The sequence below is a fragment of the Trachurus japonicus genome, chromosome 4, assembly GCF_045865225.1.
Source record: "Trachurus japonicus isolate A0001 chromosome 4, Traja_1.0".
Lineage (NCBI taxonomy): Eukaryota > Metazoa > Chordata > Actinopteri > Carangiformes > Carangidae > Trachurus > Trachurus japonicus.
Window position 1 is genome coordinate 8,763,031 of NC_140910.1, and position 13,822 is coordinate 8,776,852.

General features: G+C 41.2%; 1 protein-coding gene across 1 annotated transcript; it reads right to left on the reverse strand.

Annotated features, from left to right (window-relative positions):
- Window positions 1-37: 37 nt before the first annotated feature.
- Window positions 38-11,600, reverse strand: dipk1ab (divergent protein kinase domain 1Ab). Its single transcript, XM_085773798.1, has 5 exons — window positions 11,314-11,600; window positions 2,343-2,477; window positions 2,112-2,219; window positions 1,848-2,024; window positions 38-1,129 (listed from the first exon to the last, which is right to left on the reverse strand). The coding sequence occupies exons 1-5, from the start codon at window positions 11,365-11,367 to the stop codon at window positions 317-319; spliced, it is 1,287 nt and encodes a 428-aa protein (XP_085629924.1). The 5' UTR covers window positions 11,368-11,600; the 3' UTR covers window positions 38-316.
- Window positions 11,601-13,822: the final 2,222 nt, after the last annotated feature.

Here is a 13,822-nt window from a genome sequence, read left to right on the forward strand (position 1 = left end):
CTGTGCACTCCTAAAGGTTCAGCAACCACTTAATATTCAGGAATGATTCAGATTTATTAATGTGTCATAGTTTCAAAAAAATTGCACTTTCTAATTTTGGCCCCTTAGGCCATGTTTACTAAACATTACATGATTCAATATTAAAGTGACATTCCATGACAGCTGCTGAAATGACTCCTTTAAAATTAATACATCAGTTATACCGGTACATAAAGTTGAATACAAGAAGAATCTTAATGTTTCCACAGTGCAAATTACCATAACTTCATTTAAAAATATCACAACAGTCTCTGTGCCTGTGTGCAGTGTTTGCTTATTAGGAGTCTTTTGTATGAGAGATTTTCTTCCATAGCAAAGTCTTGAGATTGTTCAGAATCAGCGAGTGCTCTATTTCCATCTGTTCTGCTGAACCTTTCAGTGCGATGCAGGCGTACAGCTGCTTCTCCAGCTCCTCCCTGACATCAGATGGCGCTCCCCTCAGAACGTAGTCCTTCAGCGCTTCACAGGCTTTGGCTAAGTTTGGCCTGGTCACCTCTGGGGTGCAGCGGTGCTTGGTGAGGTCACAGGAAGTGAGGCAGTCTGCACCGTAGAGACAGTCCTCGTCCACATCGCAGCGCTGTTGCCTGACGCTCTCTTGGAAGATGGCCTCGGGAACAATATACCGCGCGTCCATCACCTTCAGGTCATGGCGGTCGTTGTAACCGAAAGTGGTGGCGCTTACATCGCACATGAGGAAACTGCCAAAAGTCCCATGGAAAACATCCTCGACCAGCTCCAGCAGTCCGATGCTGATCTTGGCCTTGTGTGGCCAGGAGGGGGTGAACCACTGGTCCATGCTGCGGCGCAGACCTGCGGGAATCCAAACCTCCATGATCCAGGGGAGACTGATCCCATAAAGGGGAGAGTGTGGTACCTTCTCCATCACATACAGGTCTCCACAGAAACCCAGTAACTTGGGCGTGTGCTCTCTGTCCTGTAGGACCAACGCTAACAGGAACTCGTTGAGCTGCAGCAGAGCCCACGTGGAGCGAGCCTCGGGCAGTGAGATGTGACCGTCTTTGTTGGCGTCTGCGATAGATAATACTTGGGTCGCCAGGTCTGCGAGGTTGGCCTGATCCCCGACTTTAGCCTGTAAAGAAATCAGAGACTTAAGATGAACCAGTGACCCTTTAATTTACAGGCTGGTAATTACAGTGATAATGTCAAGAAATGGCAATTGTGTAACAATGTCAAGAAATAGCCTAGTTGTGTCATGTTTTTCATAAAGGCAGAAAATTACACATGAAGAGTTCATTTGCAAAAGCAGATAAGTGCCATTTTGAAAAAAATGAGCTGATGCTTTTGAATTATTCTTTACATAGTGTTGTTTTCAATAAAACTTTATTTTTTTGAGTTACATCTGCTTTTGTACATCTCATCTCCTTGGTCAAAGCCACCCAACTTTGGTTTGACTGATATCACCTGGTGCAAATGATAATTAAACATTTTAAATTTTTTTTTTTCAAACGGAGTTATCTGCTTTTGCAAATGAACTCTTCACATGCTTTTAATGCTTTGAACTTTTTGGGAAAGGCCAGAATGTTTCTCCGACAAGTCCTTGCAATTGGCCGTTATTTCTGGGCTATTTCTATGCAATCAATTGTTATTTTTTGGCTATATTTGTCAACGTGACTATGAAATTGACCGTTAATTCTAGGCTATTTCTAGACATTATGATGCAATTGTTATTTCTTGACATTATATAATTAACGGCCTGTAAATTTAAGGGTTACCAATAAGCCAGTGTTTTTAATTCAGACTTGCTGTAGGATTTGGGTTGTCTAACGAACTAACACAAACTTTTTCACCTTTAGGTGGTTGAAGATCATCTCCCTGAACTTTTCCACTGAGGTGCCCTTAGTGGGCTTGTTGAAGGACACGGCCTCCTTCCTGGGCTCCATCTCATTTCCTAAATCATAATGAGGAGCCTCCTCCATCTGGCATTTAATGACTCCCTCCAGGTCTCCCCAGCTCCCAGAGTAAACCTAGAATAAAAGTAAACCACAGGTGCAGGTGAATTAGTCGTGAAGCAGACCAGAGGGGGCTGTTGGATTTAAAAACATGATACTGACCTGGTTGTTGGGCTTGGCAGTGAAGCACTTCCCCAGGTACAGCGTGTCTTTCTCACACAGGCTGCTGCAGGCCGAGCCGTCAATGACGCCTTTTCTGTATTTGTCACACTGGAAAATTCAATGGGAGAACATGATCAAGAGCAGAAAAAGGAGCTGGAACGTGACCAGACGTGCTGCTGACAGCATAAACATTCTGTAAGACAAGATACACAAAGGAAATAAGACACTCACTATTGAATTTTTGCAGTCGTGCCCACGACATAGCTCTGTGTAGGATGAGTACTCTACATACACTATCCAGCTCCCCACGAACACTGCCAGCCAGGAGAAGAAGAGGTACTTCATATGTAGATAGGAGAATCTGGCCTGTTGAAAGGGATTTGAAACACTCAGCTTTAAGAGCGACATCACAGATTTACTGTAACAATCTCGAATATTTCCAGCATGTAGATTTCCACCCATGAAACTATGTGAGATTTACTCTGGAGTGTGGAATTCACACATTATAACAGACGGATGAGAGGATGAGAGTCATGTTGGTTGCCTCAGGACTCGTTCATCAGTCCCGTCTTTCATGTGAGGAGCACACAGTGTGCTCTAGCCAGGAAAGAAATATTTCAAGCAAAGCATTGACCTTTGCAATAATCTTCATACTAATATCAGAGTCTGAGGAGGATAAATGCACAATAACACGACACAGGGGGGTGAGCATTCACCTGGCACAGAGGTCATGATAGTTTACACAGATCTTGTAGGATCCAGCGTTTTACTGCCCTGACCCACATTGGGAAATGAAAGTGACACGTCAGCTCCTGCTGCTTTGATTCACTTCAATTCTAAAAGATTTTTTTTTTGTCTCTTGCAAGTACCAAGTGCTCCACTGTACCTCGCTGCCAGCCAGCCAGCCAGCCAGCCAGTCCTCCATCCTCTCAGTGCTTTAATTACAGGTGTGGAGGAGTCAGGTCACCAGCTGCCAGCCATCATCATCTTCCTGCTCTGTTTTAAATACCTGGATTCTCATCTCGTCTCTACACCGTTTGCTTGGTCAGCCAGGTTTTTAGCATCTCCAATATATCTTTTCTTGTCGTGTTTGCCAAATTTGTAATTCCCTGTCCTCCTCTGCCTGCACTTCCTCAGCCTGGCTCCGCACTGCCTCTTCCACACCTCTGGGCTGACCCTGTACTGTCTGGGACTCAGCTCCCTCAACTGCACTTCTTCTGCCTCTTTACAACAAGCCCCACCAAGCCCAGGTACAATTTCGGCGCCAACCCCACCAATGCTGGCTCCAAACCCAGCTGAGTCCTACTTTCCACTCTGCTCTCTGGCTCAGTCTAACAGCCTCTCAGGTCCAGTCATTCCCCTCATCTGAGCAAGCTAGCTATCAAAACTATTTACTTTATTGATCTGCCCCAAGCTTATGTGCTCTCCTCTTGGGTCCACTACCAGATTTACAGGAACCAAAATGGATGTGCAATACTAATTTGTTTTTGGGAAATTAAATTCCTTCCTGGTTGAATTTATTAGTGTGACTGCTGAAGCAGTCACACTATTGTTCTTCTGTTTGGCCATTTTCTTCCGCCTTTTTACGGTCTTCTTCTAGTCCTTCATACTTTGTGCTATTTCAACAATTCATATATCAAAACGTGCAGCTTTTTTTGAACTTTATCGGCATTACTTTTCTCTTTTTAACTATTTATACTTTTTCAAATATTTAACTTTTTCACAAAAAATCTCACATTCATCAAAGTCTCAACCTCTCTTCTTCACGACCCCACTGTAGTGTAGGGGTTAGGGTGGATGCTTGCCAACCCTAAGGTCACTGGTTCGAATCCAAGGGAAGAACTCTTGTTATGTTATGTTGAATTCTGCTCTCCTCCACCGCCTTCAATTGGTTACAGGTGTTTGTTATCTCCTTGATTACTCATACCAGTTTGCAGCACATCATCACATTACAATGAATGACAACAGTTTTGAAAGCAGTGTGCTCTCTGTAGCCGAGTGGCAGAGTAAAGGTTTAGTGATCATATGGTCATGGGTTCGATTCCTGCCTCAGTCTTTTCACTTCATTGCTTGACTTTTCATTCCAATTATTCAGCTGTCATTGGACAGTCTTTGATTCCTCATAGTATAAAGCTCATTGTAACTCAGGTTCTCTGTGGCCATATGGTTAGTGCTCAGCCTGAAATTCACAGACATTTTCATTCTAAGTCATTCAAGCTTGACTCTCAAGCTTTCTTGATGTTGACAGTGTGCAGATCATTAACAGACAACAGTCTCTGCAACTGTGTGTGCACTGTGGCCTAGAGGCAGAGTGGAAGTCTAATGACCATGAGGATGTGGGTTCGAGTCTGACCTTGGTCAAACATTTGTATGGTGATCACAGCTTGCACTATTTGCTAATTCTGCAACAGCGTTCAGTTGCTGTCAGCAGTCACACCATTTCCATTCTTGGAAATGCTTTTTCTAGTTTTATTCAATCTTTCAAAACACTATCTACTGTGAAGGCTGTTTTAAGTTCTTTAAAGAAATTCACCAGGTAATTACTACCTTTGGTCATTTGTGACTACAGTTTTCTTTCCTGAAAACAGCCATGTCTGTTGAAAATGGTCAGATTGAATGAGAGCAGGAAAGCTAAAACCAGCCATGTAAAACTAAAACAATGAGCTGAAAGATGCAAAAATCTACAGAACAAGTAGATTTTTCACCTTTACATGAATTATTGCCACTGGAAAGAGCTAAAAAAGAAAAGTATTGGGCAGGGCTGTCGATTCACTGAAATATGCAATACGGATTGATCACAAAGTGATTGCACACTTGTCATTTGTTTGAATTGTACATTAAAGGGATATTTTTCAGTTTAAAGCAGAAGTAAGCGATCTGGTTGTTTTGGCTAATGCTGCGTTCCAGGCAGGCTTTTGAAATTACAGCTTCACGTCACAACTTACGACTTTGTAGCGTTCCAGGCAACCCACTTGTGTTTTTCCGACCTGTTTTACCTGTGAAAGTCACTATAACGGCCACTCGCAACTTCCGACCCGTGAACTTGTACCAGATCGAACTGGTACGACTTCAAAGGTCGGAATAACACGAGTTACGGGCTGCCTTGAACGCACCATAACGTCTTGTCAGCCGATGGAGTTAGCAGCCCCCGCCCTCGTCATGGATCTATTGGTCCTCGTCCCTACGTCACCACATTCAGGCGCATCCCTTGGCTGCACACACAGCCCTTTATGCTGTTCTCTCTCCTCATTGGATAAAACTTGTAGGATACAAGAAAAGTTTTCTCCTTGGCTCAGAGCAGAGCAGAGTGACTGACAGACCCGTGTTTAGGTCCAAACACTCTGTGTAAGTGATTGCTGTGGGAAGATAGAACTATTTAAGACTTATATTAACACAAAAATATCACTTACTTCTGCTTTAATGATGTACAAATAGACTGCTTTATGTAAATAAAACCAATATACAAATATTGCCCAGAAACCAAAAATAACATGACGCCTTCACCACAGATGGTTTCAAATGAGACTGCTGCTGATTCATATGGCAACTGATTCAATCTAAGGGATGGGCCAAAGGTCAGTAAGACAGAAAGTGTGCTAATCAAGCATGAAAAAATGAACAGCATTGAAAAGGAATTTGTGTTTAATGTGTTGTTATGGTGTGAACTTTGAGCTCTGTAGTGGAGCTGAAGCAGTTGTGTGTGTTGATTTGAAGACTTGAAGAATCAAAGGGGTTGCATTTATCAAGATGAACTATTTTATTAAAATGACCTTACAGTTGTTTGGAAGCGATTGTGCATTTGTGCGGAAAAACACTTGCTGTCTTTATTAATTTCCGTGGCCAACATCTCTGAAATCATCTTAATGAATTGGAGTGTGTAATGTGTTCAGCGTGTGGAGTGTCAACCTCACAAAAAACAACATTTTCAAGAGGTTATAATATGCTAAAAGTCAATATAGCACTCATTTAATTTATATTTCATTTAGAGTATTAGTGGAACAGGCCTGTGAGTGGAATACAGATTAGTCCCAAACTGAGTTGTATTACAGGCTACATCATTAATGCAGTTGCTCCTAAATAGGTGCTGTGTAATTAACAGTAAATGCTGTTTGTGGTCCGGCACGGCAGCAGTGGAACATTTAGAGTGACTGCAGACTCATTACCTTGTCTTTTGATTTTCTTTCTAATTCCCCAGCTGATAAATACAGTCTGTGAGGATCCATAATGGCGCTCCTCCAATTGCAGAACATTAGTGGAAAATAACATACTTTTTTTTTTGTAGCCCTGCTTTCCCATCTATTAATGATTCTTGCACTCAGTGCTTGACATTGATGGACTCCCTCTGCCTCCACCCTCTGCCCCTTTCACTTCCAATTTTCTCTATTGGCTTAAGTGTCTTCATCTCCCCCCCTCTCTGTTTCCTTTCAGTAACACTTTGTGCTTCATCTTCATGTGGGGTCCTTTTGACACAACTTTTACAGTCTAACGGAAAATAGCTTGATAGCGCAAGAAAAGCTTATCTTCAGTATTGAGAGGATTACATTTACTGTATATTTGACTCTAAATGGATTTTCCATCAATTTTCTTATTTTGTCACCACAGACATTGCAGAAACCAAGCTTTCAGACAGCCTCTATATGTCCCACTCTAATCTAATTTCATGATAGTCTGTATTGTGGGAATGCTATGATTGGACATCATATTTTTCTAAATCAGTTTTGCTTGTAAGTATACCTTTTGCCACACTTGCTTAAAGGGATAGTTCACCCACAATTCAAATTTCACTCATTATCTACTCACCCTCATGTCGACTAAGAGTCCTCCGTGCCTTCTCGGAGTTACAGGGGGGTCCGCACAGCAGTATTTGTCCATATAATGGTTGTGAATGGTCCTCACTTTTCTTCGTCCAAAAAGACACACCAAAAAACATCCAGATACCTCCATAGTGCTCATCTGTAATGTCCCTCTTGTATTGAAGCCCCGACATGAGAAATTGTTCTGAAAAAATTCAATATAGTAGTAGTAGTAATAGTCTATATTTTAAGCTTGTTTGTAGCGGAAGCTCCCAATGTCTCAGTTGTTCACTGCTCTTCCTGTGTCAGTGCCTGGTGGAACAATTTCTCATGTCTGGGCTTCAATTTTTGTGTTTTTCTTTTCTTTTTATACTATTATTCTGTCTTTTTTATTATTGTATTGTGCTTTTATGGCGATATGGATCCCCTTGGGTCTGAAATAAAGAAATGAATGAATACAAGAGGGACATTACAGACGAGCAGCATAGGGGTATTTGGATGTTTTTAATTTTGGGTGAACTATCCCTTTAAGCAAACTAGGAACAACAGGATTGGTTTCTCTGTGTAAAATATTTACTATATATAGTTAATTTTGATTGATGATGAATCAGGTCTAGGTTCTATGAGAATACTGTGAGAGTATCCCAGCCTCCATCCACAGTGAAATACACACGGTCTGTATTCCGAAACTGAACCTTGAAACGAGCCGTCAGGACTTCTGTAACTTTGTGATGTCACAACGAAGCAATCACTAAGCCCCGCCCCCCCTGGACCCACCACTCAGTCCTGCAGGAATTGTTTTCTGTGAATGTTTACCTGAAATCTGCCTTACTTGATCATTCTGATAACAGTCCGAGCCTCTATCGTGATTGGACAAAGAGAAACCTTATGGACATCAACACTTGGAGTAAAAAACAGGAAAAGTGTAAATTATCAGAAGATTAGGCACTACAACTATGAGAGATGAAGCTGATTAGACCATTTTGCAGGCATTTCATTGTGGCCAAACAGAAAAATCTTTCTCTGCTTATCACTCATGTTTACTTTTGATCTGCCAGCAGCTCATTCATCTCCAGATATGAAGATATCACTTTCTGACTGATAAGTGTGCTCTTAGTCAGTTTGTTTACATCAAAGTCGTCTTGTAAATGCCCAGCAGACACGGAAAATAATCCAATTATTGGTGTCAAGCTGTTTGAATAAGGTTTCTACTGCTTTATGTATTGATTGGTTTACTTACAAACCTGACCATACAGACCCACAGCAAATTTAACAGAAGTGACCACACGTGTTCAAGCGCTCCGTAGCTACACCGCCTATTGATTTTTCCCTAGGTGAAATGCATCAACAGCAAAAGCATTATGGAAATGACACTCTACGGGGAAAGAAATGTATGGTTGGCCTTTCTCTGATCGATAGATTGTGGCTTTCACTTCAACTCTGCCCGATGCATTTCTATCTCTGGGATTACATATTGACCCTTTGTGAGGGGAGAGAGTTACACAAACATGGCTAATGAGGTGATATTGATTGTGGCTGCTGTGACAGCTATTAATTAGAGACTGACTGGGAACTGTGGCCATATGCTGAGGTGGGTGGAAAGAAACGTCAGCCTTGATCTGGTTGAACTCCATCCGCTGCACCCACACACCCACAGCGCTGTTATCCATCCCATATTAAACCTCCGAGTTGTTTGAAATGACACATCAACATGCAAGTACATTCAAATACCACCTGATGTCGAAGTACCGAGGCAGAAAGGAGATTAAAGCTGATCAAGAGCTGCACATTGCTGTTGTGACACTTGGTTTTTGCAGCCGGCACACCATTCATCCATTATGTATGGTTATAAAGCTATCCCTCAGAGGCTGCCGGTTAATGGGCTGCTGTGCAGAGCTGAGAAAGGCATGAAAACATGCAACAAGAAGCAGGAGATATATGTGAAGTTTGTTTGATATCATTGACAAATAGGAGCCGAGCCAGAGTTCTGAGAGTCGCGCTCCTACAACAGACCACTGCGCACTGTCTGCACATACACTACAAAGATCTGACTCATCACAGTCCAGACAGCACCAACCCCCCTCCACACACACTCCACCACCACCACCACTACCCCTCCACACACACACATACAGTATAAAGCATGCATTTCCATGCTGACTCAACACTGCGACATTCACACACATCATGTGAATGTTACTTTATCATCAGTTGCTATCTGTAAATCTTAACAATCCAGCGATCAAACATCATCAGCGTCACACTGAAACAATACACATTATAAATGAAGGCCCATGTTATTGCTGTGAGGAGCTTCCTGTTGGAGGAAACCCCCTTCTCATATCTGAACAAACAGCTGTAGTGTGCAAAAAAAAAAAAAAAAATATATATATATATATACTATACAGTATATTGGTAGAAATGTTTTTAATTGTTCATAGGCTTAGGCCACATTTGTAAAGCATTTATAACAACCACTCGAATCAAACTGGGAGTTGACCAAGTTAAGTTAGTAATTGTTATTATTTTACTCTAAAACAGCTGCAGCCACAGTGCTCTCTCTCCATCGCCATCTGTCAGTGTTTTTGATGCATTAATAGGCTGTATCACATGTTGTAAATCCAACATAATCTCAACAATCGCCAATTCTGAGCAGAAATGGAATGTACACAGCTGCTTGTCATCGTCAAGACTCCTGAATCAGGCTGTGATGAAATGGTCCATTTTGGTCCACTTGGATGGTTTTGTGGTCACAAAATGATTTTGATTTGACATCTACTTCTATTCTGCACAGGTGATTTTAAACTAAAAATAAAGATATGATTAAATTAAGAGGATTAGAATAAAAACATTTAGTTTATGAAATTAACATAGTGCATATGCGAGGGGAAAAACGGTGAGACAAAACAGAAAAAGACATTAAAAAAAAGAGAAAGAATTAAAATCATTAAAATGATTAATGTAATAAAAATCAGTCTCAATAGATGTCACTGTTCAGCACTTGCTTGACTGATGGACAACAATGATTTCAACTGGATATTCAAGCGACTTAATTTGTATGTTCGAAGCCTCTTTGCATGACATAAAAACACAATTGACAATGTTATCTTTTTATCAAACACGTCTGTATTTGTTCATAATATCTTGTAAATCTGAATACGATACAGAAAAATCCTGTACACGAACAGAACCACAACTCTCCGGCTCACAGTGCTCGTCTACTTTTATGTATTTCAGTGAAAGTAGCTTCTCTCCAAGGATCAGTGAATGACACTTGTTAAGTTGTCACTGGAAGGCTGAGGTGGCCTAGAAAACTGAACAATGCTGGTGGCTGTCTCTGGAGAGCGGCTGTCTCTCCCTCTCTTCCCTTCACTTGACAGTTTTTGTTTCTAACATGCAGGGGCAAGGGCAGGAAGTGTGTGTGCCACCAGCTGAGGCGACACTGTTGGACTAAAATTAGTGAGGCAAACGGCTGCAGTGCACAGTGCCAGAAATATGCAGGAGGAAAATATGGAGATCTCTAGTCTGATAATGTGGGGCATATTTCTTTCAGTCGGGCAGGGAACGTGTCCAAATCGACTTTCTATTAATTTCAGTGTGGATCCTAAATTTGGGTTTGTGAGACCTCCACACGTCCTTGAGGGGCTTCCCCAGCAGAGTTTTTATTGAACTTATGAGAAGTCACTGTGGACTTCACCCAGTTTCACTCACACCAAACTGTTACATAATGTTCTATGGTATGGTCTATGATTTAATATTAACCCCCCACCCCTTTTTGCTTTCCTCTGTGTGTGTTTTGTCCTCTATGTGTGTGTGATTTGTCTGTATGTTGTTTTAAGTTGTAAACACCCACAATAAAAAACTCGTAATAGCAAAAAATATTAATTCACAGGACATGAAAGGGAATCTTCCTGAGAGATGCAACAATCTGTATCAGTATCAGTATTTAATCTGTGGTTATTTACCAGGAGAAAGTCACATTATAAATACAGCCTGTCAGTTACAGTATTGAGAGTGAGAGTGTTAAATGTAAAGGAGATTGATAATAAAGTTTTATAGCCTTTGACACAGCCTCCCTTCAATGTATGACTGTAGCAGCTGGATGCATCATGGAGGTGGTTGCTACAGCAACGGGCATCAGGAGGATGGTTGATTCCTGTCGAGCCGTCGAGCATCAAGTGAAGCCCACAGTAAAACCTCCAATGATCACCGATGTGTTCGCAGCATGTGAAGGTCAAATGATAAATCGGTGACAGTTTTCAGTGGCTGCACGCGTCGCTTCACGTCTACTTGAACCTTATAGCAGGTGTTCAGACCACAGACACACACACACACACACAGACACACACAGCCCTAGATTCCCAGTTGCACTTTTGAGCGGAGTGAGGAGGGATTTCCCGGCAGCTTACCTGGATGTAGAGAGGCTTTCTGAAGAACCCCCATGGAAACAGACCCCTGGCCATGGCAGGTGCAGAACATCTCACCACCACAGATGCTGAACGAATAAATTCGGCGCTCAGTCGATATCAGACAACGCCTATTGAGCTACCTACCCCCCCTTGGAAAACGTCCAGAGATGAACCATCGGTGGTTTAGTCGGCGGCAGCGTGGATGTGACTTGGACACGACGAGGCAGCAGCAGCAGCAGCAGCAGCAGCAGCACTGAGCTGAGCTGCGGCGATGTCAGACTCATGTTGGCCATGAGCTCTTCGAGGGCGTTTTGAACACTTAGAGAGGGCGGGTGGTGGGCTGGGGTGGGGGGATTCAGTTTCTATTTGGCTCTATTTTTGGACGCTATGAAACATAGCGATTATTTTGCATAATTAACATGTGAAGTGTCTGTAAACCATGTTTCTATGACTCCCTGCTACAGTGCGAAAACTTTAGAATTTGTTATTTTTTATACACTGAAAACATGTAGGCTATGCTAATTAAAATATGATAACCTTAGAAATTGGTATAATATACCATATAAATTATGTTATTAGCTATGTAAAGTGTGTTATTTGATATGCTTATATTGTAGGTCTACATAGGCTAAACATGATTCATACATAGGCTACAGTATATACCCACACCAAAGACTATTGACATGTTTTTACAATTATGTAAATGTACGTAAACATAAAAGACAGACCTGTATTTTTTTATTTTTAAATCATTAAGAAAATAATGCAAGCATATGTTGAGCATAATAGAAAAGATATAATGCCATCTAAAAATTCAATATGCAAATACCTTATAAATTTGACCTATGTGTATATAGGCTATAAAAAGTTGTAAAATTATATATTTATAGTGGACCTAGTATGTAATGATAATAACATGTCCCCTTATGTGTGACGTCTTCCATATAGAGCCATTTACTGTACGTGATACATTTCTGTTTGGGTGGATCTCCAGAAAATAAACCATGCAGCTTTAGAGTAACTGTGTCTTTCAGCTTTTTGTTTTGATTCAACAAAGTACAACTGTGAGAGTTGTGCTCTCACAGCTGTAACGTTTTTTTTTTAAAGCAAAAACTCTTCACTCCCTGTTCACCGTCAACCAATAGGTAATGAGTATTGGTATCAAGCTTCCAGCGATTTTATACTGGAAAAAGTTGGTTAACAGTGGTTAATAAAGCTGCTTAGAAGAAGCTGTTCAATTTATAAAATGATAAAATTTCACATTGAACATGTGAAATGAAATCATAACAAAATATTAAAATGAACAATAATAAAATGTGATTTATTTAAATTATATGGCAGAAAGACAAACCCACTTGTTCTCAGATCATAACATAAACAAAAAATATATATTAGTGGGAAAACACAACACGAAGTCAGTTTTTGTTGTGTAAACAGTGACTTCTTAAGTATGGCCACGGTGTCTGCTTCCTTAGGCTGAGGTTAATCCATGATGATGTTGTATCAGTGTGACCGCTGAGCACTGCCCTTGGCTTATGCACATGCAGGTCAAGTGTGTGGTGTGGACTGTGACAAATGCATCACCAGGACGTGTCCTCACAGCAGTCAGGGCTGGTCAGAGGGGGTTCAGCTACAGTAGAGAAGCAATGGTGCTTAAAGGTGTACAGAAAAGAAAAATGAATTTGATTCCACTATGGGTCATAAAATTAGCGTAATAACTCATCTATCAGACGATGTAGGCCAAACTTTGTGCAAAATTCTATTTTCAAGCAAATCCGGGATTAAAGTGGGGTAGTTTTTTCGCATTGGATAATGCAGGCGCACAAATTATGCGTCACGTTGCTCACGATTCATCAGCCACTGATATTGGATCCGTCATCTGTCAATCAAACGTCTGAGACACACACACACCGAGCTCGGTCTCGCCCCAAGCTTTGAATATCCCACCCGCTCGATAACGACCAATCAAATTAATCTTCCTTACTCAGGTAAACTCATGCGGCAACTCGTGGAAACTCGTAAAAGGAGGCGCGACAAACAAGACAAACGGCCATTTCTGAACACCTTTAAAAACCCTTTTATGTTCTAAATTTCTTATATTTTCAGAGTTAAACAAAAAATAGGAAAAGATAAACTACTTAAATTATATGGAACGGGTGAAAATTATTGAAACTTAATAAAGTTCCTCTCCAAATATGTTTTGGATGTAGCCTAATAATACTCAGTAATGATTAATAGTTTAGGCTGTGGGCACACCCTTACTCCCTCATTGGATCAGGACTTGTGCCCGCCCACCACTGCTTTTGTTATAGGTTGACAACAGAGACTCAGGGGTTTTTGAGGAACATGATGTTCACCGAAATTGGTGACTAGTGCTATACTTAACTATATATATAGTAGTCTGGTTCTGCTCAAGGTTTAAGCCTCTTAAAAACAACTATTTCCTGCCACTGTTGCCATGGGTGATGCTCTTGTTGGGTCTCTAGATACCATCATGAAGGTCTAGACC

What these genes read in the sequence shown, in the direction of transcription:
- dipk1ab (XM_085773798.1), bottom strand. Translation starts at nt 11,367, where the DNA reads ATGGCCAGGGGTCTGTTTCCATGGGGGTTCTTCAGAAAGCCTCTCTAC. An exon ending in GAAAGCCTCTCTACATCCAG is followed by an intron (nt 2,478 to 11,313) that starts GTAAGCTGCCGG and finishes CCCTTTCAACAG; the next exon opens with GCCAGATTCTCCTATCTACA. An exon ending in TGATCTTCAACCACCTAAAG is followed by an intron (nt 1,130 to 1,847) that starts GTGAAAAAGTTT and finishes ATTTCTTTACAG; the next exon opens with GCTAAAGTCGGGGATCAGGC.